Raw genomic sequence first — 26742 nt, 5'->3', positions numbered from 1 at the left:
CACTCAGACTGCCAGCCATGTAGTTCAGCGGTGGGTGGTCCAGCAGCATTGATGGCAGAGCGAGGGAAGCCGCTGTATACTTCAAATACAGGAAGTGCTCATTCAGGAAAGCACTTCCTGTATTTGAGATACACAGCGCCACCACTGGGCTCCCTCTGTCATCACAGCTGCCGATTCACCCACAGCTGAACAGGGCTGACAGTGAGTGCCGGAGATCGGAGGGAGCCGCGAGTGAGGGGAATAGAAACCCCTGCACATGCGCCCCTTGGAGGCCGGCGCCCTGTGCGACCGCTCCGGTCGCACAGGTCAAAGGCCGGCCGTGCCTGCCCGGCTCTCTGGCCCCGTCCTCCTGTCTCTGCGAGGCTGGGTCCAGCTACACAGGGACAGCGTGACGCAGAGACACAGGAGTTTTACAATAGAGGATTCTGTCACATTATAGCCAGCGGGACTACAAAACTAACATCATCAGATCACTGATGATTTTGGCAAGTGTAGTTCTGTATCTGGCAGATAGTTGATATAAGAGGCAGCCCTTCCAATGGCTGTAAATTAATTCACTGGCTTTATATTTTCAAAGTTTAAAATGAAACTAGAACAGAATAGAGGAGGGTCAGGAATGTGTATGTGAAAATATCTACAAGCACAAATGTCCTCCTTATTAATGATTGTGGTTGGATAATTGTGCCATTGGATTTAGCTCTATTAGATATTTTTAGTACATAGCACTAATTCTATGAGAATTTCCATTGTATCCTCAGTGAGCTCTGTGATGATCTTCTATTATCTGTACACAGGCAATGTTTCTCAAGTGTCAAGTTCTGTTAGAGTTCCCTTTTCTAAGCTGTCATGAGACCATTGATCCATATTCTTACATAGCAAGTTGTATGAATGACCTTTGCAGGTAAGTGATGATAAATACCTGGCTCATCTTCATATAGTGTATAAGATGGCTTTGTGACAAGCAGGTTAACCTATCACTACTATGCTGCCCAATACCTGTGAGAATTTATATTACATGACAATTTTTAAAGCAAATCAACTTGTGTATTTCAGTAGTCCTAAAGCTGGTCTATCAGGGAAGTACAAAATAATGCAACCCTCTCAACCCTGGTCCCTTTAGGGACAGTTCACATGGCCAGCTGCCAGCAGCTCGTTTCAACGTGCTCACCGAGCAGAAAAGCATTGGTCATAATTTCCTGTCAATACCTTGCCGTTTTTTGAACCCCAATGGCAATACGGAAAATGCAAACACTACCAAAAGTAGAAGTTACATGCAGTTTCGAAAAATGTGATTTCCTGCAATGCTTGCAAAACCAAAGGCAATCAACGGTAAACACATTGAGGTGAATGCTTCCATGCATCTCAGTGCTGGAAGTGATGGATTCTGGCAGTAAACAAGAACATACACTGGCAGCTGTCCATCTGAACTGGCCTTTAATTAATCATTAAGTACTAAAATAAGCCCTAAACATGTTTTGCTTTCTTTTGTTTTTGTAAACAAAGCTGTTTCAGGTTCCTATGGCAGCTTCTTACGTGACCATAAGTTTGCTCATGTGTTCAAGCAAGCTATTCTATTAGGGTTGCTCAGAATGAAGAGAGTCACTCATTGTTAGACTTTTCTTTTTGTTGCTTCAGGTGGTAGAGACTTTAGAACCTGACTAATCTCAATTCAGAGTCCTTTTTAAGGAGTGAGGCCCAGGCCTGATTCATATGTTTTGTCAGCCCTTCCTCTCTCACTAAGATGCCTTAGAATGATGCAATGATGTTATGTTATATAAAAAAAAAAAAGCTATATAACTGAAAATAAAAATATGAGACTCTTTTCATTGCTACTAATTTTCTATTAATTATCAGTACTACACATACAATTCATTATATCATAAGTTTTGTTTCGCTTCAGTGTCACTTTAATTACCTTTCAAACAAATGCTACTGGACTTGCTATAATACTGATCATGTGGTTTCAGCAGTACCACTGAGGGGGTTTTCACCTTATGGACCAGAGCAATTTTCACCTGTCAGCACTCCTCTCTTTCATTCGCCAATAACTTTATCACTACTTATCACAACAAAATATCTTATTTTTTTTCACCACCAATTAGGCTTTGTTTGGTTGGTACATTTTGTTAAAAATTATTTTATTCTAAATGCACTTTAATGAGCATAATAAGAAAAAAACGGAAAACATTAATGATTTCTTTTGACCATTATAGTTTTAAAATAATTAATGCTACCATAATTAAAACTCACGTATTTTATTTGCCCATTTGTCCTGGTTATTAAACTATTTAAATTGTACTAAAAGTATGCTAAACAGGAAGTAATGCTTGGACATGTTACTTCTGACATCACAATGATGCAGGCATCTCATTGATGCTGGCGATCATTGACAAGGGACTGCATTCCCATTCACTTATCTCTGGGCTAATGGGCAACGGCGAGTATGCGTGCGGCAATGCGCACGAGTGAGTGGGAGTGGCAAGATACGTATATCTATGCCCTTGGAGCTAAGATGAAGATTAACTGGTTAAAGCAAACTCAAACTTATGCAAGGAACCTCTCCAGGAGTGCAATATTGCAATATAATCATAACACGAAATTCAGTTTCTTGACATGGATAATTATTCACTGCTGCATTGACACACTATCTGCAAAAGTATGTTGGGTCCAATAAAGCCAATAGGCTGAATTTGCTATTCAGTCTTTGGTGCCCAATCTGCACATTGTAGCCAATCGTCTGCATACTAGAGTTTGTGTTATGTGGCTGCATTATTTCTGTAATGTGATGAAAAGTTTACCTGATCTACAGTATAGTGAAACTCAGGCACTAAACTGACTCCACACATTCACTTTGTTTATGATTTCCATTGTCTATGGGTCTGGAACTTCTGTGTCTTTTGACATGGAGTTTTATTAAAGTTAGCCTTTGCTTAATCATTCATTTTTTTCTTCTTATTGTATTGCACATTGTCGCTGTAAAATTTTGTGACCAGTTTGCTAGAGGCCAAATGCAGAAAAATTGGTTTAAAACTACAAATCTTTCCTAGACAAAATGATGAGGAGACCTATTGCCGTGCTGTATTGGAGTATACAAGAGCATGCTCTCATTCTGGACGCCCACTTCGAGACTGGAGAGATGATTTTCCTGCCTGTAGTAAGCACCATTTGTATTATTCATTTGGATTAATATGGTGTCATCATGTTATATGGATTTTGACAATTATTAGTAGTGTTATTGATTTATAAAGCACCAACATATTCCATGGGGCTGACTATAGTTAATAAATCGTATAAACAGTTCAATAAACAATGATGGGATGCAGCTTATGCACTATTTAATAGGTTAGCAAATTGGTGTGTCTGAGTCTGAATTGACAAGTGACATGATGAGATAAACATGTGTATGTACAGTGCCAAGCATATAAATAACTAGGCTGTGATGCTTTTTCTGCCTGAAAGAGTTAAACATTCAGGTATGCAAGTGACAGCTTCTTTCTAGTCAGGACCTAGTTGAACTGCAGGGAATAAGGAATAATAGCCATAAAATTTTTCTAGAGAGAAAAGCTTCTGAGTGCAGGAAATAGATTAAAAAAAGGCCAATAGTTCATAGATTGTGGCTTTAAGCTCTGTCCAACTGTGTAGCTTTTAAACAGAAAATAAAATTGTGGGATCTAAAAAAGTAATTTTAGGAGTAGTAGGATAGATACAATTGCTTATCTCATCAGTTTATTTTCAGCTCAGATTTCCTTTGAAGTGAACCTGAACTGAAAATAAACATGGAGGCTGCCATATTTATTTCCTTTTAAGGTATAGAAGTTGCCTGGCTGTCCTGCTAATACTCTGCCTTTAATACTTTTAGCCATAGACCCTGAACAAGCATGCAGCAGATGTGTTTCTGACATTATTGTCAGAACTCGCAAGATTAGCTGCATGCTTGTTTCTGGTGTGATTCAGACACTGCTGGGCTGCCAGGGAACTGGACTTATTTAAAAGGAAATAAATATGACAGCCTCCATATCACTTTCACCTAGGGTTCACTTTAAGGAATTAAGAAACAGAGACAATAGGTGAAGAAACCTGTGTACAAGGTGGTATTGTGGCAGTAAATTACAAATTAGAATATTCTATCTAAGGTTCTATGCCTACCTGAAGAGGTAGGCATAGAACTTAAACATGCTAAGGGTAAGTAAGTGCTGAGCAGTTTGTGGAAGGGAGTTTCAGGCTAGAGGTGGCTAAAGAAAGAATGAGAGGAAAATATGATTAGCAGAACAGAGATTTGTATAGAGTGGCATCTCAAGATAAGTGCAGTTACGTAATATAGACTGTTGCTTTGTAAGTAAGAGTAAGGATCCTAAATTTCATCCTTTGTGTGCTTGGCCATTAGAGTTAATGATCGAGTGAAGTGGAGCCAGAGTGTTTAAATTGTAAAGTCTTAAAAACATGAGGGCAGTCAAAAGAGTTTAGTTGACTCTTTAGTAAGGAAGGGGCGAATGTAAGAGATGTTCTTCAGATTAAGCCAACAGAAGGGGGTTAGCATGTTGATGTGCAGTTTGATTGAGAGTACTGAATCTTAATATGTAGGCAACTAGTCTGAAGTGGCAGGGATAATCGGTGTGTTATCACCGTTGATGATTATGTCTGGCTGGAAATTCAAATCTTGTAATGGAAAAATTACGTGTACTTTTTCCTGTTGATGTAGAATGGTTTACAATGTGGCAATACCAATTGATAATCTTAACCTTCCATATACCATAATTTGTAAAAAAAATAATAAAAACGTATAAGTGAAAGCAGGGGGAGCAGTTTAACCTCCTACAAGATGCACTTTACACACAAAAACAGAAAATGGTAATTCCAGTTTGTGTGAGAAGAGTCCTAATTTAAACTCTTGAGGACCATGGTCTTAAACCCCCCTAGTGACCAAGCTATTTCCTGCTTAATTGGCCACTGCAGCGTTAAGGCCAAGCTGCAGGGCCGTACAACTCTGCATACAAGTGATTCCCCCCCCCCTTTTCTCCCCACCAACAGAGCTGGTGAGGTCTGATCGCCCCCCATGTTTATTTTTTTTAAATAAATATTTATTTAGTTTTTTAAAAAAATATTTCTTGCTATTTTTCCCCCCAAATCCCCTCCCTCCCCCCAGCCGGCCAATCACGGCTTCTGCCTATGAGAGCCGATCACTCTCTTGTCCCTCAGGGGGACAGCCATGTCACATGGCTGTCCCCAGTACAGCTCTGCTGCAGATCGCAGCGCTGTACGTGGAAATACACGGCGTGTAACAGTCTTCCGAGCGGCGATCGCCTCTCGGAGACTGAAGGCTCCGCTCCGCCCACCAAGCGGGAGATGCGCGAACGCCTGCAAACTGCTTCCCCAGGACTTTACGCCAATCGGCGTTAGCTGGTCCCGGGGCTGCCGCCGCGGCCACGCCCATCAGCGTGACGCGGTCGGCAAGCAGTTAATAAATATTAAAGTAAACCTGAAGTGGCAAAACTCACTTTAGGTTTGATACTTAAACCGCTGAGTAGAGAGAAGGCTCTGGATAGAATAGAACCTTGCTGTTCCTCCATACTCCCTGTCGTTACAGCGCCGTCCACCGGTAAAGCTATTTGACCTCCTCGGTTGAACAGCTCTTTGGAATTACTCACGTCCCTTCGTAGTTCCAGAGACACCTGAATTGCTACTGCACATGCATGCTTTCAACTACGTGGGGATACCAAGAGCGATTCAGTGTAACAATGGGCTGGACAGAGGAATGGGAAGGCTCTATACTATCCAGAGTCTTTCTTCTACTCAGGAAAGTATCAACCCTGAAGCAAATTTTCTTATTTCACATGTCCAATGACAGAGGTCTGTCCAGTGTGGCCTAGTGCACTTCCCAATTCATACTGTTATGTCATTTCCTGTCCACCCAAAGAAGCTAGGAGGTAGATTCATGTGCTGAGCTTGTAAAGACAGTGGGAGCTTTAATGCATTGCAAATGTGGGATGAAGTTTTACCTATATTGAATTTCAGGATACCTGTGATTGTATGGGGAGGAGTACCTTCAGCTCAATATGTTCTACAGTCAACAGTCTTTACTTCAGATGTAAAAAATATTACAAGGTCAAATTGTGTTTGCATTGAATGAGCTGTGCAATTTGTGTAAGCATGTTATTTATGATCAAGCTTACTAAATCCTATCATACTATGAACACTCACTAAATTACGTTAAAACTGTCATAAAAAGTAATTTCATTATTTATGGCTAGCCTGAACAACTTTCTGATGTTTGGGCAGTCGTTTTGGAGTACATAGCTCATCTGTGCTGTAAGAAAAAGACCTACATTGCTGGATACTGTTGGCTTCTTAAAACTGTTTGTTGTCTAGTGCTTGAAAATGAAATGCTTGTTTGATCTAAAAGTGGCTGCTAATGGTCCAATTTCTAGCTAAAAATCGTTAGGACGATCAGATAATTCTGATCGGATGTGATCAGATTGGTTGTAAATAATCTCCATTGATTGGCACAATCGATTACGAACGATTATAAAAAATGACTGGAATAGGAAGCAAAGATTGTTTCGTTGATGGTGTTAGTGAACGATGTATTAAAACATTTCACTTCTGATCAGAATTATCTGATCGCTCAAACAATTTTTTTTGCTAGAAATCAGATCGTTGGTGTCCACCTTTACCCTTTTCCACTTCCAAAGCAATGAACATACATGCTTGTTCAGGTCAGTCATGGATGTTTATGGCTCAGTTGCCATTATAATGCTCCAAGGGCAGTTGGACCTTTTCTGTATTTTTAATCCTCTTTGAATATTTGAGCCATCTTTAAAATAATCTGCTTTGAAAGCAATATGGACACTGCCATGTGAATTACCGTTTGAATTTGGCAGTCAATAAGCTGTCATGTTGATAATTTGGCATTCGTAATTCAATGGTATACATCTAGAATGGTGAAGTCAGAACACCGCATGCATAGTTGTTCTCTGTTAGTAATTCAGAAAATAGTAGAGGCAGAAAAAAGAAACAATAGCCAGGAGAACAATGTCTCCAATGGAAGGCAACAGTAACATCTTTAGGTTTCCTTCAAAGTTGTTCCAGCTCAGTATGTATCTGAGCAGGATACACACCACAGCACATAAGCACCACTTATGTGCTGTGCATGCATGTGTGTAATGACTTCATTGTAGACATTACACTGGAAAACTGTTGGTAATGCTAGGTTGTTCTTGCACTCCTGCCCTACTCTATGCACTAATGAGAGAAGAGGGAACAGAGCCTGGGCATTACTCCAGGCACAATCAAAGAAAAAGATGGTGTGGTGGGGACAGAGCAAAAGACATGCACATTTTTATGGAAATAAGATGCTGAAAACAGAGCCTAGGAGAAATACATTTTTCCTGGTAAGTATGCATTTCAATCATAAATATTGCTGCTTACTGAGTCAGACCCATCGTTGTGAACCTACAGTATAAGTGCTATGTAATGAAATCACTGATACTATAAGTCTCCATACTGGCAGTATGTGGTAGTATCTCCATTGTTCACCTCAATGTTGAGTGTGTAGAGCATACAAGATGGAGGCTTGCATATGAGGTCTGATGCCACAAAGACAGACATTCTCCCTTTACCTATTTTCTTTTTAAATACACAATCGGGTGTAAGAGCATTTATAAAATAGTAGTTTTTAAGAATATCATTGGTCACTTTAAGAACGACTAGGCAAAGTGACCATTTCTCTCTAAATAGCATTAGGTCTGTGGACACTACAAATGGACTAAAAGGGAAAAAACACAGTGATAACTTATTTGCTCTTGCATGTATGCACTGTGCTCCTTTAGAAACTCATTTGATATTAAATATTTCAGCTGAAAAATGTGAAGACAATTTTGTACATCGTGATTGTATCAGCTGCTGCCCACCAACTTGTACATATGAAAAGGAATGTTTAGGAAGCAATTTGCACTGCCTGGATGGATGTTATTGTCCAGATGGTAAGTAGATTGTTTTGATGTCTATACCTTGTTATGGTAGGAGGAGGCAGGATTTCAGTGGGGCTGTTGATGAATCTTGATTTGGTATACATTAGATCTAGTAGGTAATATCACCGGTCATAGCACATTGATCTCTCAAAAGACTTCAGGGTGCTGACCCAATCTATAGGACTACATTAGGAATATCCTTAAAACAATATGACTTAAGAAAGTATTATATAAGCATGATGATGATATCTATAAGGCTCAACACACACCATACAATCTTGGTTGTTCAATCTGACCACTTTCATGTAGTATAAGAGCTTATCCAATCAATCATTCAAGGTATTTTCAATCTGTTGGCCATTATACTACATAGATTTGGTAAATCTGTACAACCAAGATTGTATGGTGTGTGTTGAGCTTAAGCATGATGATGATATGTCTTCTATCTAGAACAAAAGAAGGTGTCAAGTTTAAGCTATGATATTCTCACTTTGATATAACATGGCCTGGATAAATAAGAACCTTCACAGAAATATAATTGGATATCGGAAGCAAAGTGACAGTCCATTTTTGTATTAGTATCACAGGATGCACATATTATTTCTGTTTAGGTTTAAGTAGCTGGATCTATGGGCAGCTCTTAGTTGTGTAATCATGTACATTGCTCAGTTTCTTCAATGATCACTAATTAATCACTAGATTTTTGTTAGAATAGGTAAGTACAGTATAAAAAGTGTAGTTCAGACATTTAGATTGGAAGTGTGGGCAAAATATAAAAACTCTATGTATGTTGGTTTGGACAAAAGCTGTAATGGAAATGCTGTATCGGTCTGAAAAAGAAAATACTTTAATGTGCAATTCTTTTGAATTTTTAATCTCAAAAATTCTGATTTCATAGTATGTGTGTTGTCCCAAGCCAATTCAGCTTCAGACTGGAAACTTAGAAATGTAAAGTTACCATGGACTGAGAGGTATATGGAGGCTACCATATTTATTTAATAATAAACAATGATTATTGCCTGGCTGTCCTTACTTGATGCTACAGACCCAGAACAACTATACCAGTGTTTCCCAACCGCTGTTCCGCGGCACACTAGTGTGCCGCGGGATGTTGCCTGGTGTGCCGTGCGGGGATCCCCAACCTGTGGTCCGCGGGACGCAGGACTGTCCTTTTCCTCCCCCCTCCCGCCCGTCCCCGCCGCTTTTATTACCTTAGCAGCGGCCGCTCTCCCCTCTCCAGCGCATGTATTTATTCAAGCAGCGTATCTCCCGGCTGCTCTATGTGCTATGCGCAGGAAGCAGGGCTCGGTTACCATAGTAACGGCGATACATATCGCCGTTACAGGAAGCCGCTGCTCTGCTTCCTGCCGCATCACACAGAGCAGCTGGGAGATGCTGCTTGAATAAATACACGCGCTGGAGAGGGGAGAGCGGCCGCTGTTAAGGTAACAACAGCGGCGGGGACGGGCGGGGGCACCACCTACCCATACTGGCTATCCTGGGGCACTATACTAGCTATCCTGGGGCACTATACTAGCTATCCTGGGTCACTATACTGGGGCCCTATCCTGGGGCACTATACTGGCTATACTGGAGCACTATACTGGCTATACTGGGGCACTATACTGCGGCACTATACTAGCTATACTGGGGCACTATACTGGCTATCCTGGGGCACTATACTGGCTATACTGGGGCACTATACTAGCTATCCTGGGGCACTATACTGGGGCGCTATCCTGGGGCACTATACTGGGGCACTATCCTGGGGCACTATACTGGCTATACTGGGGCACTATTCTGGCTATACTGGGGCACTATACTAGCTATACTGGGGCTCTATACTAGCTATACTGGGGCACTATACTAGCTATACTGGGGCACTATACTAGCTATACTGGGGCACTATACTGGCTATACTGGGGCACTATACTGGCTATACTGGGGCACTATACTGGCTATACTTAGGCACTATACTAACTATACTGAGGCAACTAAACTCCCTATACTGGGGCAACTATGCAAGCTATGCAGCCGCACCCCAGCCCCCCCCCCCCCCCCATAGCCTGCTGCGCACGGCACTGTCCACTAGGTCGCGCAAACAATCGCCCCCCCCCCCCCCCCCCGCCGTTCCCCGGAGAAAAATTTGGTCAGAAAGTGTTCCCCGGGCCAGAAAAGGTTGGGAACCACTGAACTATACAGATCAGGTGCTCTGACTAAAGTTTGACCACACTTGTTGAATCCTTGTTTGAGTTGTAATACACTACTTAAGCCAAAAAGCTCTGAATGGCACTTGGGCTACTGGCATTGTTAAAAAGGAAATACATATGGCATCCTTATTAATATTGGGTGACTTTAGACAGTCCAACAATACAGACCCTTTAAATTTATCTTATGGTATTCAGATAAAAGCTACCAAAGTATATTGATTTCAGAGCTTTATTACAGAGCTAAAGAGTATGCCATTTATACTATTATTATTATTATTATTATTATTATTATTATTGATTTATATAGTGCCATAATCTTCCATATATGTTAACATGTGTATAAAATCTACATTTCTATTTGCTGTCAACATTAAGTGCTTGTGTATTGCCTCTTGACCTAGGTCTTATCCTGGACAATGGAGCCTGTGTGTCTGTAACTAGCTGCCCTTGCATTTACCATGGCACAGCCTACCCAGTGGGTTCCAAGATAGAGCAGGAATGCAGCATGTGGTAATTTGTGTTAATTAGCATACTCATATGCATGTATATGTTGATGATGTGAGCTGTCATTGGGGCTGTTTATAAATCTCATAAAGTTTTCTGTTCTACATCATGTGTTTAGAGATGTCTGCAACTTTGAGTCTTTTATCAAATGGAGAGGCCGTGTTTGCTCTCTATTTTCTTGTTCTTTGTTAACTTTTTTGGAATGTTGGGCTTCTTAGATTTAAATGGATCTGGAATTTACCCCCTAGGTCTTGGATTCTCAACATGTGGTTCACATACCCCTGGGAGGACATGGGCTGGTTTTGTAGAGTACTTGAACTTGTCACAGTCAATATGTTGTAGTGAGTATAGGGATTTTAAAAGGTATTAATTGGCCTAAACAAGGACTTTGAGGCTAGGTTCACAGTGATCAGTTGCATAACGCACATGTTATAATGTATGTGAACTGCAATGGAGACTGGTCATAGACTTTAAAGGACAGTCGAGGTGAAAATAAACTAATGAAATAAACAATTGTATCTATCTTCCTTCTCATAAAAAATGACTTTTTAAGATATTACACAGTTTTATTTTATATTTAAACCTACTTTTTAAGTTTTTAAAGTTTTATTGTTTTTGCTGAATGACACATTCATTGAAGGATGCCAGAGCTAAAATGTATGAACTATTGACCCTTTTTATGTCTTTCCTGCTCTCAGAAGGCATTTTCTTCTTGGAAAGAATTCTGTAGTTGTAATTTCTTATCAGTGAGGGTCACACTGTAGTCTGACCCAGTCCTGATTCAGACAGGAACTGACACTTACATACCTGATGTTTAACTCTTTCAGACAGGGAAAGAAAAAAAGGAACACAGCATAGTTATTTGTGTGCTAGGCACTGTACAAAGACATGTCTATCTCATCATGTCACATGTCACCTTGGGTATCCTTTAATACAAAGCCTGCATACAGCAAGTTAGAAAAATGTGATCCGTTACTGTGAACAGCCCCATAGACTTGTATGGGCAGTGAGTTGACATGCAGAATTATTCTGCAATGCAACTGACCACTGTGAACAGGGCCTTAGTTATTTTACAGCATAAAGCAAGGTTTGAAAAATTTACACTGTATATACTCGCGTATAAGCCTAATTTTTCAGCACAAAAATGTGCTGAAAAGTTTCCCCCTCGGCTTATATGTGAGTCATGGAAGCAGAACGGATGGTAGAGCAGGTTTTGTTCCTGGCAGAGGAGCATAAGGATCTTGCACTAGTGATCCTGCTCTTGCCAGCTAGCTCCCTGCTGTGCCCATGCCCCCCCCCCATCCCCTGCAACATGGTGTGCAGAGTGCACTGCTCAAGATTATCTGTGTCCCCGGCTTGTGGAGCGGAGCGTGCAAGCAACGTGTCAGCAATGCAATGATCGGGGATTCTTCCTGTGTGGCAATCGCTGTGTCTCATATCTATGACGCCATCTAGTGGCTTCTTGAGACACAGCTGTATGATCCTGGGGCACATCTGGCTATGGGGAGGGGGATGACTTGCACTGGGGGCACATCTGGCTACTGTGAAGGGGGCTATACTGGGTAGAGGGCTTATACGTGAGTCAATCACTTTTTCCTGGTTTCTGATGGAAAAGTGGGTATCTCGGCTTACATGCACGTCAGCTTATATGTGAGTATATACGGTACACACAAATATTGAGTATTCCTGACAAATATATATGTTTCAAAGGGTACTTCAAAATTGGGGGTACACAGCAACCACTATCTTTCATAAAGGAGTGCATGCTATAATAATGTTGGGAAACACTGCTCTAGGGGGCATATTGCTAAACTGTTTTTTTTTTCTTTTCTGTCTATACAACGTTTCTGCAATTTTTCTTCATTTGTATGCTTTGAGCAGCTTTTTCAAATCCATATCTCCAATTTAGGGGTGGGGACTGAGAAGTTAATAATTCTGAGATGATGCAAATAAATGCAGCTTGAAACCAGACCAATTAAATGCCGTTGTTGTGAAAAGCCACATACATTTTGATAAAATTAGCATAACATTTGCATTAACCCATAATTATTTGCATCTCATTGACCATCCCTACTCCAATTAAACCCAGTTTGCATTCTGATCTAGATAAATACCTCAAGTTATATTCAGAATTGTATAAAATAATGGTGGATTGAGACAAACAATTATTATTTTTGTAATGGCTGAAACTCTCACATCCTGTTTTACTTTGCAGTGTTTGTGCTGGTGGCATTTGGAATTGCACAGAACATGAATGTCCAGGTAATATACTTTTATTAACAATTTTCTTCCATAATAGATTTACTGATTTACAATATACAATATTTAGATATTATTTGTGACACATTAGCACATCCTTCACACCTTTAAATATCTCTCACCTCAGTTATTTTCTATAGTGACAATTTACAAGTAGGTGATAGTAGTATGACTACATTTATTCCTAGGGCGACTGGGAAATGTATTTCTCTGATTGGACCCGATATACATATGTGGCAATATGTTTACGTACCAGGGACTTCATATCCTTTGTTTGATGCATTTGTGGTCTTTTATCTGTTTTTAGATGTATATATAAAAATGTTGTAACTTTAAACTACAGTTGTCTACAGTTATAGTGTAAGAAATTTACTAAGGGCAAATAACTTCTTTATGTTCAATCGCAAGCAGTTTTGAAACCCTAATTAACGGCCATAGTTCAGTAATGAGTGAAAAAAACTCTCCCAACAAACAAATTAGGAGACCTCAGTGAACTAATTTGTAAAATGATCCATTGTTGTGAAAGTTGAGGCTATCAAACTGCTTAACAGTTAATGCATCTGCAGCCTAACGAAATCAATTACTCAAAACCTTAATTTGCTAATGCCAAATTGCACCTCCTAAGTGGGTCTTATTAGCATATTAGTCACATTTTTGATCAATGCATATGCATATTGAATTAATATTCATATTTTGATACAGCATCAGTAATGTGTTTGTTTTGTAGCTGAGTGTTCTGTAGTTGGAGATTCTCACTTTACAACCTTTGATGGACGTTATTTTACTTTCCTTGGCTTGTGTCAGTATATTTTGGTAAAAGGAATTGGAAAAGACAAATTTACTATCACTTTACAGAAAGCTTCTTGTGATCAGGTAAGAGTGACTTGCTTATCACAAAATCTAAAAATGTATAACCGTAATTCAAAGAATCCAAACCTAATTGTGACATAAAGATAAACTGATTTTTTTAGACATGTTTCAGACTGTCTACATTTTGCTCACTGGATTTTAGTCCATTTAAAGTAGATGTTTCAGGAATAGATATTGACTGGGTATTTGTATTCATCTAAATCCTCACTCTTAAAGGACTGACGAGGCCAATATGGTAAAAAAAAAGGTAAATACCTATTCAGTTTTATAATCGTTAGGGGACTCTATCCGCATCCCCCTTCCATTCCGCCACGCTTGTAATTCAATTCCCAGACTCGTGGGGGTCCCGACCCAATCCCTCGGGTCGTCCTCAGCTGCCCCACTGAAGATGGCCGCCAGGTCCGGCCACGGCTGCGCAGTTCTCACAGCCGCAAGTGTGGCTGCACAGCTCTAAGTCCTCCTCCAGCTCTGACCTCATTAATGCTATCTCGAGTGCTTTATGTACGCGAGACAGCCGGTAATGAGGTCGGAGCTGGAGGAGGACTTAGAGCTGCGCAGCCACACTTGCGGCTGTGAGAACTGCGCAGCCGCGGCCGGACCTGGCGGCCATCTTCAGTGGGGCAGCTGAGAAAGACCCGAGGGATCGGGTTGGGACCCCCACGAGTCTGGGAATTGATTTACAAGCGTGGCGGAATGGAAGGGGGGATGCGGATAGAGTCCCCTAACGATCATAAAACTGAATAGGTATTTAACTTTTTTTACCATATTGGCCTCGTAAGTCCTTTAAAGCGGATCTGAACTCAGAACTTCCTCTCTGCTATAAAAGATATGCAGCAGCATAATAACCTTTAAAAAAAACACTTCTTTGTTACTTATAGTAAAATTTAATCCACAGCGCTATTTGCAAAGTATTAAAACTTCTTTATTGTTCTTTGTTGCTGCTAATACAAATCCTGCAATAAATCTGCAGAGTGTCTACTTCCTGATTATCTGCTCTGCCATGGCAGAGATTTCTGAGCTGAGCTGAGAGATCAAATTACGGTGAAGATTACTCACAGATGAGGAAGAATTAGGCTAAACTCTCTAAATACATACAGGGTGCATTTCTCTGTTTGTCTTCTCTCCTGTGCAAGAGTTCAGGTCTACTTTAAACTACTCTAAGGCCTCTTTCACAGTGCAATGTTAAAGTCGCACGTTAAAACAACATTTAACGCAGAATAACTGCAATGAAAGAAAATCAATGCCCCATTCACAGTGCACACGTTGCGTTGGTGACTAACGCTACACGTTTAGTGAAAGTACTGCATGCTGTGCGTTATACACGTTATTAGCTGCTTTGGACTGTTTGAACATGCTCATTAATGACTTTGAAGCATACTTTTCATTACCTGTATGCTCTACTGTATGCGACCATAACGGGGCATTAAGTTGCGGTGCGACTTTTTTGGGGCATTGCGTTTTAATTTGCGTTAACGTCGCATCAAACCGCAATGTCCTACTGTGAAAGAGGCCAAATAGTAACAAAGATTAAAAATTATACACCAGAAAAGCAAGAGCTCTTTATAGTGTAGTATGTGGGATGTGAAGATGGAGTATATTAATTAAATATGAATAAGGTACTCACAAGCCGGGGTTGCTAGATCACAACCAGTAAAAGCACGAGTGGGGAATGCCCATCCCCACTCGGGTATTGTGGGTGGTCTCCTTTAACTAGTTGACCACTGACAGGTTTTTCCCCTTGAGGACCAGAGCATATTTTCACCTTTCAGCGCTCCTTCCATTCATTTGCCAAAAAACTTTGTCACTACTTATTAAAACAAAATGGTCTATACCTTGTTTTTTTCACCACCAATTAGGCTTTCTTTGGGTGGTACAGTATGCTAAGAATTATTTTATTCTAAATGCATTTTAATGGGAAAAATAAAAAAATTGAAAAAAAATTTTTTTCTCAGTTTTCAGCCATTATAGTGTTAAAATAATACATTAATATTTTGGTAACTATGGGAGGGGAGGTTAGGGCTTAATTTATCTTATATTATATGTATTTTTTTTTATTGGGAAATGTTTAGGTGTCATTTTCCTTTTTGCCCACTAGATGTCCCCCACACTTTATTAGGATTATTTACATTTGATAGCATACATGCATTACAGGAAGTAATGCATGTATGCTAATGTTCATCATTTGTCAGTGAATGTCGGCATCTCATTGATGCAAGTATTCATTGATTTTGGGGACATAGATCAGTGAATGGGAACTGTACACTAACGGATCGCAATAAGAACGGTGCGCGGGAGCTGATGGGAATGTGCATAACGGCGATAGACTAATATCTACGACCCTAGGACTTCAGATGAAGTCCTGTAGGGCATAGATATGGCGCCCGCAGTGCAGTAATTAGTTAAGGTCGTTCGCTCTCTCTGGTTAAAAAGAGACTTAACAGTCTCAACCCTCCAAAAGGTATGGGATTGTTGCAAAAAAGATACAGGCCCTAATCCAGACTTGACACAAAGATGTTGTATCCACTAGCTGCTCAGGTAACCACATGCATAGAAGGTATCAACAGAAGCATACAAAAGAATCCTCAGTGCTTGGTAGAGAGATGAATATCTGCAGTGTCACCACAGAGCTCCAAAACACAGTATACATGTGACCATGAATAGCGCATATCGTGTATAAAATACACGCATGGAACATCAAAAAGTCCGGTAGACAAGTGCTCAATCTCCAGTTCTCAACCGGTTTCAGCTATCCGCCATCGTCAGGGGATCTTTTATGTTCCCTGTGTATTTTATATACACAATATGTGCTATTTATTCTAAGGGTACCAATTGAAAGGCCCTTCGAAGTAAGTCACCGTATACTGTTTTTAGTGATCTTGAAATAAATTGATTCCTGTTTTATGGTGTAAGTGACCTTTGGCTTATTTTGTCTGGGTGATGGTCACATGTATACTGTGTTTTGGAGCACTGTGGTGACACTGCAAAGGTATGGGATTGCTTATCTAAAGACGAGTGTCAGGTGGACAATTCAAATGTATTTAATTGTAAGCCTGACTGTGCAGTATCCTCTTCACCTGTTGTCGTTGTTTATAACTGTTACCTATGTGAAAATGTACTTTGGAACTCCTATTATTTATTATACAGAACACAAAGTGGGGAAGAGGCACCCAATGATAGATAAAACTGTGTTAAAAATGGCTAAAATAATAAAGGGAGAGGTGGCTTACCTAAACAGCACATTCGTACATATATGAAGTTTAATTATGCACAAGCAACACATTTTGTGAGTCTAACGCCCACTTCCTCAGGCCAAATACAGTGCCATAGATGTATCTAGAGCCAAGAACGCAGCGCCTCCCAGAGTGAAGTGCACTATAAATTACTATTTTGCTGTTACTTACAGTAGGTAGTGAAAATCTGACAGGTTTTGGAGCAGTCCATCTCCTCATGGGGAGTTATCAGTTATTCATTTACAAAAGCACTTACTAAACTGCAATTAATCAGTCCAACTTCCAAAATACTGTGCAAACAAGTAGGGAGGCTGTATGACATCTTTGCAAATATCTTTCCGGGAGTGCTTTTGTAAAGAAAAAGGGTAACACTGAGAACCTCCCTTGAGGAGATGAATAAGTCCAAAATCTGTCAGATCTGTCAGCATTTTACTACCTACTGCAAGTGACAGCAGCAAAAAAAAAAAGTAATATATAGTGCATTTTACTTTGGGAGAAATGTACTTTTTATATGTAAGTATTTTAAATGTTACAGTTTTTCGTGATAGTGGTCCTTTAAGACAATCAGTTGAGCTCTTAGTGTCAATGTTTTTCAGCATTGCTGTATATATTTAACATGTGCATAGTGCGTTGATATCTTCTACATCTTAAAGGATGGGAAGGATTACGTTCATTTATTGAGGACTGGGAAACAACCATGTGAATTCTTCAGCTTTTCCATCCCAAAGTGCCTGCCTACAGCACAAACCTGTGAAAAGGTTTCATTGTACTGCTGATATTATCAGATGTCAGCTCTGAGATCAGGAATTACACTCCCCCTAGTGCAAAATAGGCTATGTTGACAGAAGCATTTTACCTTCCTTTTAAGCTTGTTGAGTTTTGAGCCTGAAAGCTATATTTTTTTCAGTCTAACCACTTATGAAGATTGGAGGATTCCCTCAGACATACAGTGTGGCAAGATTAGTTTTAAGCACTTCAGTCCCTTTGTTTCCTAAAAAGATTCACTTTTTTAATCTGGGATGCTGCATCTGGAAATGGAGTGGTACAGCCAGCTGCATATTTACATTTATTTGTGAAGCTACATAAAGAATCTTGAAATGTGTCAGATAGAAAGTGAAGCATACACTATGCAATGTTTACCCTGTCAGGTTGATAAATGATATTTCTCTGGTTAAAAAATAGGTTAATATTGATAGTTTTATTGCCTTGCCTGCCAAAGTTTTGATATGATTTCAGCAAAAACATGATGGAATATTGATCAGAAGACCATAACAACTAGATGTGTACTGTTTGACACAGCATAAAGCCTTATATACATGTTAAAGGAAACTTGGGAAAAATCTAGCTTGCGTACAGGTGTACCTGATTGCTGGTGCAACACCCTGTTATTTTTCTGTCCCCCTCAATTGAACAGTACATGCCGCTTGACTACAGCCGGGCTGTGTGGCTGTATCGTGCTTGTTCCCCACAGTGTCATCCTAACAATCAAGCATGATCGTTATTTACAGTTATTGGCCCTGATGCACTTAATGGCTGTAAAGTAAATTTTACCAGTACTAATAGCGGGGGAACACTGCCTTTTAACCTATTAGCGCCTATAATTCCAAACCTTCAGTGCACAGTCCACAGGATCACAGCAATCACCAGTGTTCCAGTTCATCAAATAGGTGCCAATGACCTGGAGTGGACACCTCTTTGATGAACTGGGGCACTGGTGATTTCTGTGATCCTGCAGACTGTGCGCTGAAGCTTTGGAATTATAGACTTTATCTGTTGCGGAGGAACAATCACTTAAGCTGCACTTCGACTGGATTTTTAGACTGTTTGCAATGATTTCTGATTTACATATAACCCGTTAGCACCACTTGCTCTGGTAATGTGTGTTACCCAGCCCGTTACCATAGCAATGCATATGTTAATCCGGTGAGGCGTGTGGTGGCAAAGCTCTTCCAGCATTAGTACCCGTGGTAAAGAGGTGCCCAAAAATGGATAAAACTGTGTTAAAAACAGCTAAAATAGAAAAAGGTGAGGTGGCCTACCTCAATGAAGATAAATTCGTACTGTATATGAAATCAACAAAGTTTATTAAGCAATTTCATTAAGCACTACGCAACGTGTTTCGTGGGTCCTTGCCACTTCCTCAGGCCAAGTACAGTGCTTAAAAATATCAAATGAGAGGCTCTCTGTAATTTTTTTTTCAGGGTGCCTTTTTTGATCACCCTACACACCTGCATGCGCTGCTTGTGCACGGCAACTTTACCACCATCTAATGCATCAAGGCCAATAAATGTGTTGTGTGTATGCACTCTAAAGCTATGTGACCATACACTGCCTGTTGTTCTGCCTTGCTCTGTCACCCATGCTCAAATGTCAAATGAATGGTATCCTCTGATAAATGTTTGATTTATAAATTCATCAAAGATCGATCAGAGAGCGTGCACCAGTTTTGAATAGGTTTTTGTTTAATTCAGCATTTTTGCACCCCCCACTGCAAAAAAAAAAAATGCAAAGTGTCCCTAAGTAATACCTGCCAAAATAGTTACTGGGCATCCAGTTTGTTTTTTTATATGCATGTGGTAGAATATTTGCATCGAAAAAAGCATTGCAAGTTTTTTGATAATAGTTTTGTTCAACTACGGTATATTGTATATAGGACTCTGGATTGCTAGACACTATTCTGTAATATATATATTGGGAAGCATTTATTAAAGGGTAACTGAAGCCAAACCAAAACAGAAGTTAGACGTCCATAGAGGGTAGTCCAGAGGCTTACCCAATCTTCTTATCACCTCAGTTCCAGCTCCATTCTGCTGCACAGGTGCGAACCCTACCGGTGCTTGTGCAGTGCAAACGTGCTCATAAATGGAGGGGAGTGGGGACACAAAGAGAAAGAGGGTTCCAGGTGACAGCATAGGGGTTGTGAAGGATCGGAGAAGCCTCTGCAGAGTCCGGAGGCTTCCCTCTACAGTGGTAAAAATCTACCTTTTTTAAGGCTTCAGTTTTATTTTAAATGTGATATACATAAAATTTTCCCTGTGTCCACTTCAAACATCCATCGACCAATAAAAAAAAAAAGGAATTTCTCAGCACATTTGAATAGTGGGATTGAACAGAGCGAACGTTCACTACTACATTCCTAATTCCTGCAGCCTAATTGTGTCTTTGACATTTTTCCTTGGTAATTCTATTCAAAAGATGCCGCATTTCATCAGTATTAAAGCGGACCCAAACCAAAAATTTTTTTAATTCAAAATATTTAGTTGCACCACTGTGACACATACAAAGAAAAATAAACACCCCTTCAAACCTATGATCAATTTCAGTGCATGCTTTTCACCCTTCTCTTTTCATAGCTAGGGTTATACTGGGGGCAGCCATTAGCAATTCCTCCATTGCCAGACACCATCTACTCCACCAGTTTGCCGGAAAAATGCCGGCAATTAGAAAGGAAGGGAGGGGTTCCTCCAATAAATGTAAAATATTTTATATTTGTCATCATGCAGCTGAAAAAAGGCTGCTATTTATTATTATAATTTAGAAAATAGATTTTATTTCTGAAATCTTGTATTTTTAATTTGGGTCCACTTTAACTCACCGCAATTCTTAAGATGCCTTATGCATAGCTGCACAAGAATCAACTTCCATTACAACAAAGACAGGTGTACTAATAAGTCACATCAATCTTGGCAAGGAACTCAGCTCAACAATTTACCACCAGCCTGATGAATGGAACTTCTCAGTGGACAATGCACTGGTCATTGTCTGAGCTGGGCAGACTTAGGACATTCAAATTTTAGGATGCAGGCCAGCTGAAGAACAGTGCTCTCCAACAAGGAGTTCTTTGTCTGGAGCTCCTAGTTTAGAATATGAGAAGCACTGCAATGTTAGTGTATACAGCTGGTACGTGTTATTTAGTGGCTCGGTTTGGGCGGCCTAGGACAAGCAAAGTGACATCTGTCAGGTGGCATGGTATGTAGGAGATAAGAGCAGAGGACTCAGGAAACTTATTACAGAAATTGAGGGGGCTCAAGACCCTCTAAAAGGACTATGTACTTTTTTTAGCGTATTTATTGATTTACTGAATTTAACACAAAAAAATACAGTTGTTTTAAATAAGTAACATATGATATATTCCAAACCCAGTTTTTATATTTTGAGGTTCCATGTGTACCTGTTTAACTGAACCTAAAAAACATTATATAGCATGATTATATAAATATGTGTCTATTATACTAATTATAATTAGGATAATCCTTTAATTCCATTAATCGGTTATTAAACCTTAGGGCCATGTCATATGGACAGCTCAGTTACAGCAACCGTGTGCTCCCAATTTAGTTACCATAAATGCACCTATCATAGGTTAGGGACAATTTTGGGAGAAGCCAATAACTCATTGTATCTATTGTGTGTTTTTTGTGGGAGGAGAGTGGAGAAAACCCACGCAAACGCAAGGAGAACAGACAGACTCCATACAGCTGGTGTTCTGGCCAAGAATTTAAGTGAGGGGTGTAGAGCAAGAGTGCTTTCCACTATGCCATTTAGCCTTTTTTGATGGAATTGTTTACAAAAGGAAATAGTCATTAGCACCAGCATCTTCTGTAGTTTCAGTAACTAGTCTTTGTAATTAATGGCTAGTTGCTAGGTACCTGTATGCTTGAATGGTATGACTCCTACAATAAAAATAGAAAATGGAAAAGCATATTGTAAGTACGGTTAGTAATATGGGTTAACGGCTTACGGTGGTGTAGTGGTTAGCACTCTTGCCTTGCAGTGCGGGGTCCCCGATTCGCATCCTAGCCAGGGCACTATCTGCACAGAGTTTATATGTTCTCCCTGTGTCTGCATGTGTTTCCTCCAGGCACTCCAGTTTTCTCCCACATCCCCAAAACATACAGATAAGTTAATTAGCTTCCCCCTAAATTGGCCCTAAACTATGATACATACACTACATGATACATACATATACAGTACATATGACTATGGTAGGGATTAGATTGTGAGCTCCTCTGAGGGACAGCTAAGTGACAAGACTATATACAGTATACTCTGTACAGCACTATGAAAGATGTCAGCACTATAAAAATACTAAATAATAATAGTAAAAGGGTCACTTGAAGGCTTAATGAGCAGATTATAAAGCTGTTTTTCTTTGGTAGTGAAGGAGACCATAACATTACACATGCAGAATCTCCAGATTTAATAACCTTTTCTAGGCGCTATAGCTCTCTAGAATTATTGAATTTAAAGTACAACTGAAGTGAGTGGAAGGAGATTGCTGGTATTGCTTAAAAGGAAGTAAATATGGTAGCCTCCATGTCCCTCTCACTTAAGTTGTGCTTTAAACTGTTCTAAGCAGATGTCTTGATTTTATTGGTGAACCACTTGTATTATTTTCATGATTCAAATATTTTCAATAAATATGTTTTAGTTGTAAACCTAAAAAAACCCCATGAAAATAAGTATCAAGATGGTGGCTGGATAGTGTACTGGTTAAGGGCTCTGCCTTCGACATGGGAGACCAGGGTTCGAATCCTGGCTAGGTCAAGTACCTATTCAGTAAGGAGTTCAAGGCAAGACTCCCTAACACTGCAGGGTGGTCTGTGGCTGCAGCTCTTGAGCGCTTTGAGTCCAACAGGAGAAAAGCGCTATACAAATGTTCGGAATATTATTATTTTATTACATTATTATATATTATAAGATAGATACTGTAGGTTTGCGCCATTATGTAAGGGGACATTTACAGTAAGATGGAACGTTTTAATTTGCAAGGAACATTTAAATGTACTTGAAATAGAGCAATAACTAGGAGCAGGTGCCCCCAAAAGATAAAATTATACAAAAAAATAATAAAAGGAGGGCAAGTGGTGACTGTTTTCCAGAGAAGACAAATGCCTGTTTGGCCACAATAAAAAGAAACTTCAAAGCTTAGGAAGGGTCTACTTGCCCAAAGCTGGGAATTTGGGTGCCACCATAGACCGCAGTGTTAACTATTTAGCAGAATTCCAAATAGCAGCAGAGGCATTTAAGTGGTGCCAGGGGATCAGCTATCAAGTAGTCAGATCCCTGGCATTGACAAAGGGAGTCAGAAAGCGGCGCATGGATTTCGGTTAACATGTAGCCAAATCAATGGTGGTAAGGCCAGTTTTATATTGCATATTGACGGTAGCGGTGTGGTCTGGGAACAACACTGCACCGCCAAAAACAGGCCTTCTGGGATTACCGCGTTAGTACGCGGTAATCCCCGTCTGGCAGCTGGCCAAGCAGGAAGTGATGCTCACTTCCTGTGACTGAAGTGATCACGTGTGTGGAAGAGTATTGCTAAAATACGCTTCCATGTTATGCCTGACGCGGAAAACTTAATGGTGACCTGATTTTGTGAAAACATCCTTTTTCATTTATACTCTATTTATATTTGAATAGTGCACAATATTGGCTCCAGGTTTGTTCCTTTTCTTTTTGTTTTTGAGGTTTCCTTTCTCCTTTCCCCAATTTGGAATGGAGCAGCTTGATAGTTAATCAAATGCCTACCATTATGGAAATTAATTCCAGTTTGACATAATTACTGGGCCTAAGGTGAAGGTGGATGTAAGTGAGCTGCATGTTTTGGAATGAGATCTACATTCTGACTGTAAAGAAGCAGATGCTGAATAGGTCTTGTAGAAAGCTGTTGCAGTGACATAGTTTTGTTGCTTTTTGTCTAAATGCCCTGTTCAGTAGAAGTGGATCAAATAACATATTTAGCATAACAGAGATAGAGTGCCATTTAGGAGTACTTAACAGAAGCTATTTTATTCCAGTGTATAATAGAACAAGTAAATCTAATTTAAAGACGAGATGGGTGGTTGCTGCAGCTTAATGAATGTGTATAATGTACTCAATGACAAGGACTTTTCTAAATGGTATCCTGAAAAGTGGAGAAGTCCAAAGTTCAGCTTAGCTAGAGCCTGGTAAAGAGAGATCATTTGATCACCTTCCATGTAAGGCCTTTGGCAACAGCTGGCAATTGAACAATCAGTGGGCATGCTCCACACCGCTGAGTGTACACACTTGCTTCTATGACGATGGGTAGAAGAAAAGACAAAAAGGCTTGCCCCACAGACATTGGGAGAAAGAACTTCACAACTGAATCACATCCTAATATGGGTGCGATGCCTAAGAGATGAAAACTTGCATGCAGCAAGAGAGAAAAATAGTGTAGTATGTTATGGTCAAGGAGAGTAGAACAATAACATCTAGAATAACACTAACAAAAGTGGTTTACCACTGAGGCACCCACTGTGTAGACAGATAGGGATCATGAACCTGTCCCCTCTCATGTTAAAATGTCGCTTTTTGTAGTAGATGATTTAATAGGGATGCACCACTCTACCATGGATGGACAGAAGTAGGAGTTGAGATCATTGAAACAAAGGCGCCAAATTAGTAAAATACTGAAAAGTTATTTTAAAGAGAAGATGCAAATGATCTCCTAGGAGATATCTCTTGTCAGCTTGCTTGTAGTCTTCATCCGAACTGATAGAAGATATGCTGCCAACAGTATCTATTTTCTTTGAGTTATGGTGCCCAACCAATGTAATCCCATCAGCCCTATGTTTAATGAAGCCTTTTCAGCTTAATCATTGATCAACATTGATGAATGCCATTTCAGGCAGTATTAAGTCATGGTCACTTTACCTTATATTGCTTGGTTGTCAGCTGGATGTCTACTTTGCTTGAGAATTTGTCGAGTTCTTGACATTCGAATAGCAGGGTTAAAGGAAAAGACCATAAAGAAGTGTGCTCGTGGGGATCCTCCAAACACATTTTCAATTAATTTTCTGTACACTAAAACTACAACTAATGCAACAATTATTTTTAAAAATTCAAGTTAATCTACTCTTTAGGAGTTTCAAAGGTTGTCTCCATGAGAGGAGATCATGAAGTACTGAACTATGGGGATTGTATTGCTATTCCCACATATTTCCTGCTTATGAAAAGGCCTGTAACATGGGAGTGAAACCTCTCATACATCGCCAGGTTCTGTCTGACACAAGAGACAATCAGGCAATGGCAAAAAGCCCTGATTTACACCAAAACCTAGGATTTATTTTTAACCTATCCTGACTACATTAATGGATACTCCCTCTCAAACCTCAAAGACAGCTCCCAGCAGGAAAACAGGTACGGTACATGGTGTAAAAAATAGTAAAATTGGATGTATAGAATAGAAATTCACTTGCCTACAAACCCACTTGTTTTCTGAGTGTTGTAAGTGCAAAAGAATATAGCCCATGCCATTGGCTACTTATGATAAAATTTCACTGATTTTATCTTTTAGCACACTGACCATGCATGTATCCAGTCAATCACACTTGTACTTGATGAGGATATGAATAAACAAGTTACTATTTTGAGGAATGGAGATGTCCAATATGGTCCTAACCAAGGTCTCATACTAAATGGTAAGCAAAGACAAATTAAAAAAATGTATTGCATTGACTTCAACCCTAATATATGAGCAACATCAACCCAAGAAGTCAATTTTCATATGTCCGGAACTGAGATTATAAATTCCGGTATACGCTCTATTTATCGCTTTTTCTTTTCTAAAGTCCATATTTTTTAGTTTTGTAAATAATTCAGTACATATAAGAGTTGGTTATGTGCAGATGCAAGGTTGTGGTACATTTTAGACACATCACAACTTTCATTACTGCTTATTTAATGTGGAGTATTATTAAAAATTAGTATCTGTTAAGGGCCAAGGCTTACAATTCGCGGTAAGTCAAAATAACATTTTGAACTGGAACTACAGTCAGTCGTTACATTTTTGGTTTTGTGTACACAAGGAAAGGGATAGAACCTCTCTCAATTATTTCTGTTTGTGGCCCTGCTACTGGATTCTTTTTAACTTCCTGTTCTCAGTGACCCCATTTTTGGAAGTATCAACAAGATTATTACCTAAACTACAGTATAGTAAAACAACCACAAGATGTCACCATGTAACTTCCTTTTCTTAGTGGCACCATTGTTGGAAGTATCAACAGGATTATTACCTAGACTGCAGTATAGCAAAACAACCACAAGATGTTACTGTGTATGTAAAATGCTGCAATGATCTCTATAGTATTGTTATTTCCTTTATTTATTCTGTGTTCCTGTCTGTTCTAAGTAAGCTGCATTCCCTGATGCTTGCCTATGATCTATCTCTGCATAACATAGTATGGATACAGAGGCACCAGAAAGATAAAAATATCTAAAATGTTTAAAGGGACTCCGAGCATTGATTAAAACAACATCTGAACTTACCTGGGGCTTTCTCCAGCCCACCGTAGGTCGGGAGGTCCCTCGGTGTCCTTCTGGCTCCTCTCCCGGTCCCTGCGCAGAAATGGCACCTGGCGACACCGGGACTGAGTGTCGGGCTCCCTTTTCCTGAAAGATGACGTTAGTCGTCATCACGCCAGCTGCCTCGCATCATCACGGCGGCCAGCATGACAGTACTGCACATGCACAATTAAACCACGCTTGCGCAGTACTGTCACGCTGGCCACCATGAACGTGAGGCAGCCAGCGTGATGACGACTTACGTCGTCTTTCAGGAAGAGGGAGCCCGACACTTGGTCCCGGTGTCGCCGGGTGCCATTTCTGCACAGGGACCGGGAGAGGAGCCAGAAGGACGCTGAGGGACCTCCCGACCTACAGTGGGCTGGAGAAAGCCCC

General features: G+C 40.1%; 1 protein-coding gene across 3 annotated transcripts in view; it reads left to right on the top strand.

Annotated features, from left to right (window-relative positions):
* The window catches only part of OTOGL (otogelin like), a 197941-nt gene that overhangs the window by 33451 nt on the left and 137748 nt on the right, over positions 1-26742 (top strand). For all 3 annotated transcript variants that reach the window (XM_068276877.1, XM_068276876.1, XM_068276878.1), the window contains exons 10-16: positions 795-901; positions 3048-3154; positions 7854-7979; positions 10579-10687; positions 12897-12943; positions 13668-13813; positions 25361-25484. In XM_068276877.1, the coding sequence (XP_068132978.1) occupies positions 795-901; positions 3048-3154; positions 7854-7979; positions 10579-10687; positions 12897-12943; positions 13668-13813; positions 25361-25484 (766 nt within the window). The remainder of the gene's footprint in view (positions 1-794; positions 902-3047; positions 3155-7853; positions 7980-10578; positions 10688-12896; positions 12944-13667; positions 13814-25360; positions 25485-26742) is intronic.

This window comes from Hyperolius riggenbachi, chromosome 3 (assembly GCF_040937935.1).
Source record: "Hyperolius riggenbachi isolate aHypRig1 chromosome 3, aHypRig1.pri, whole genome shotgun sequence".
Taxonomy (NCBI): domain Eukaryota; kingdom Metazoa; phylum Chordata; class Amphibia; order Anura; family Hyperoliidae; genus Hyperolius; species Hyperolius riggenbachi.
This window is presented reverse-complemented; position numbering and strand designations above follow the sequence as displayed.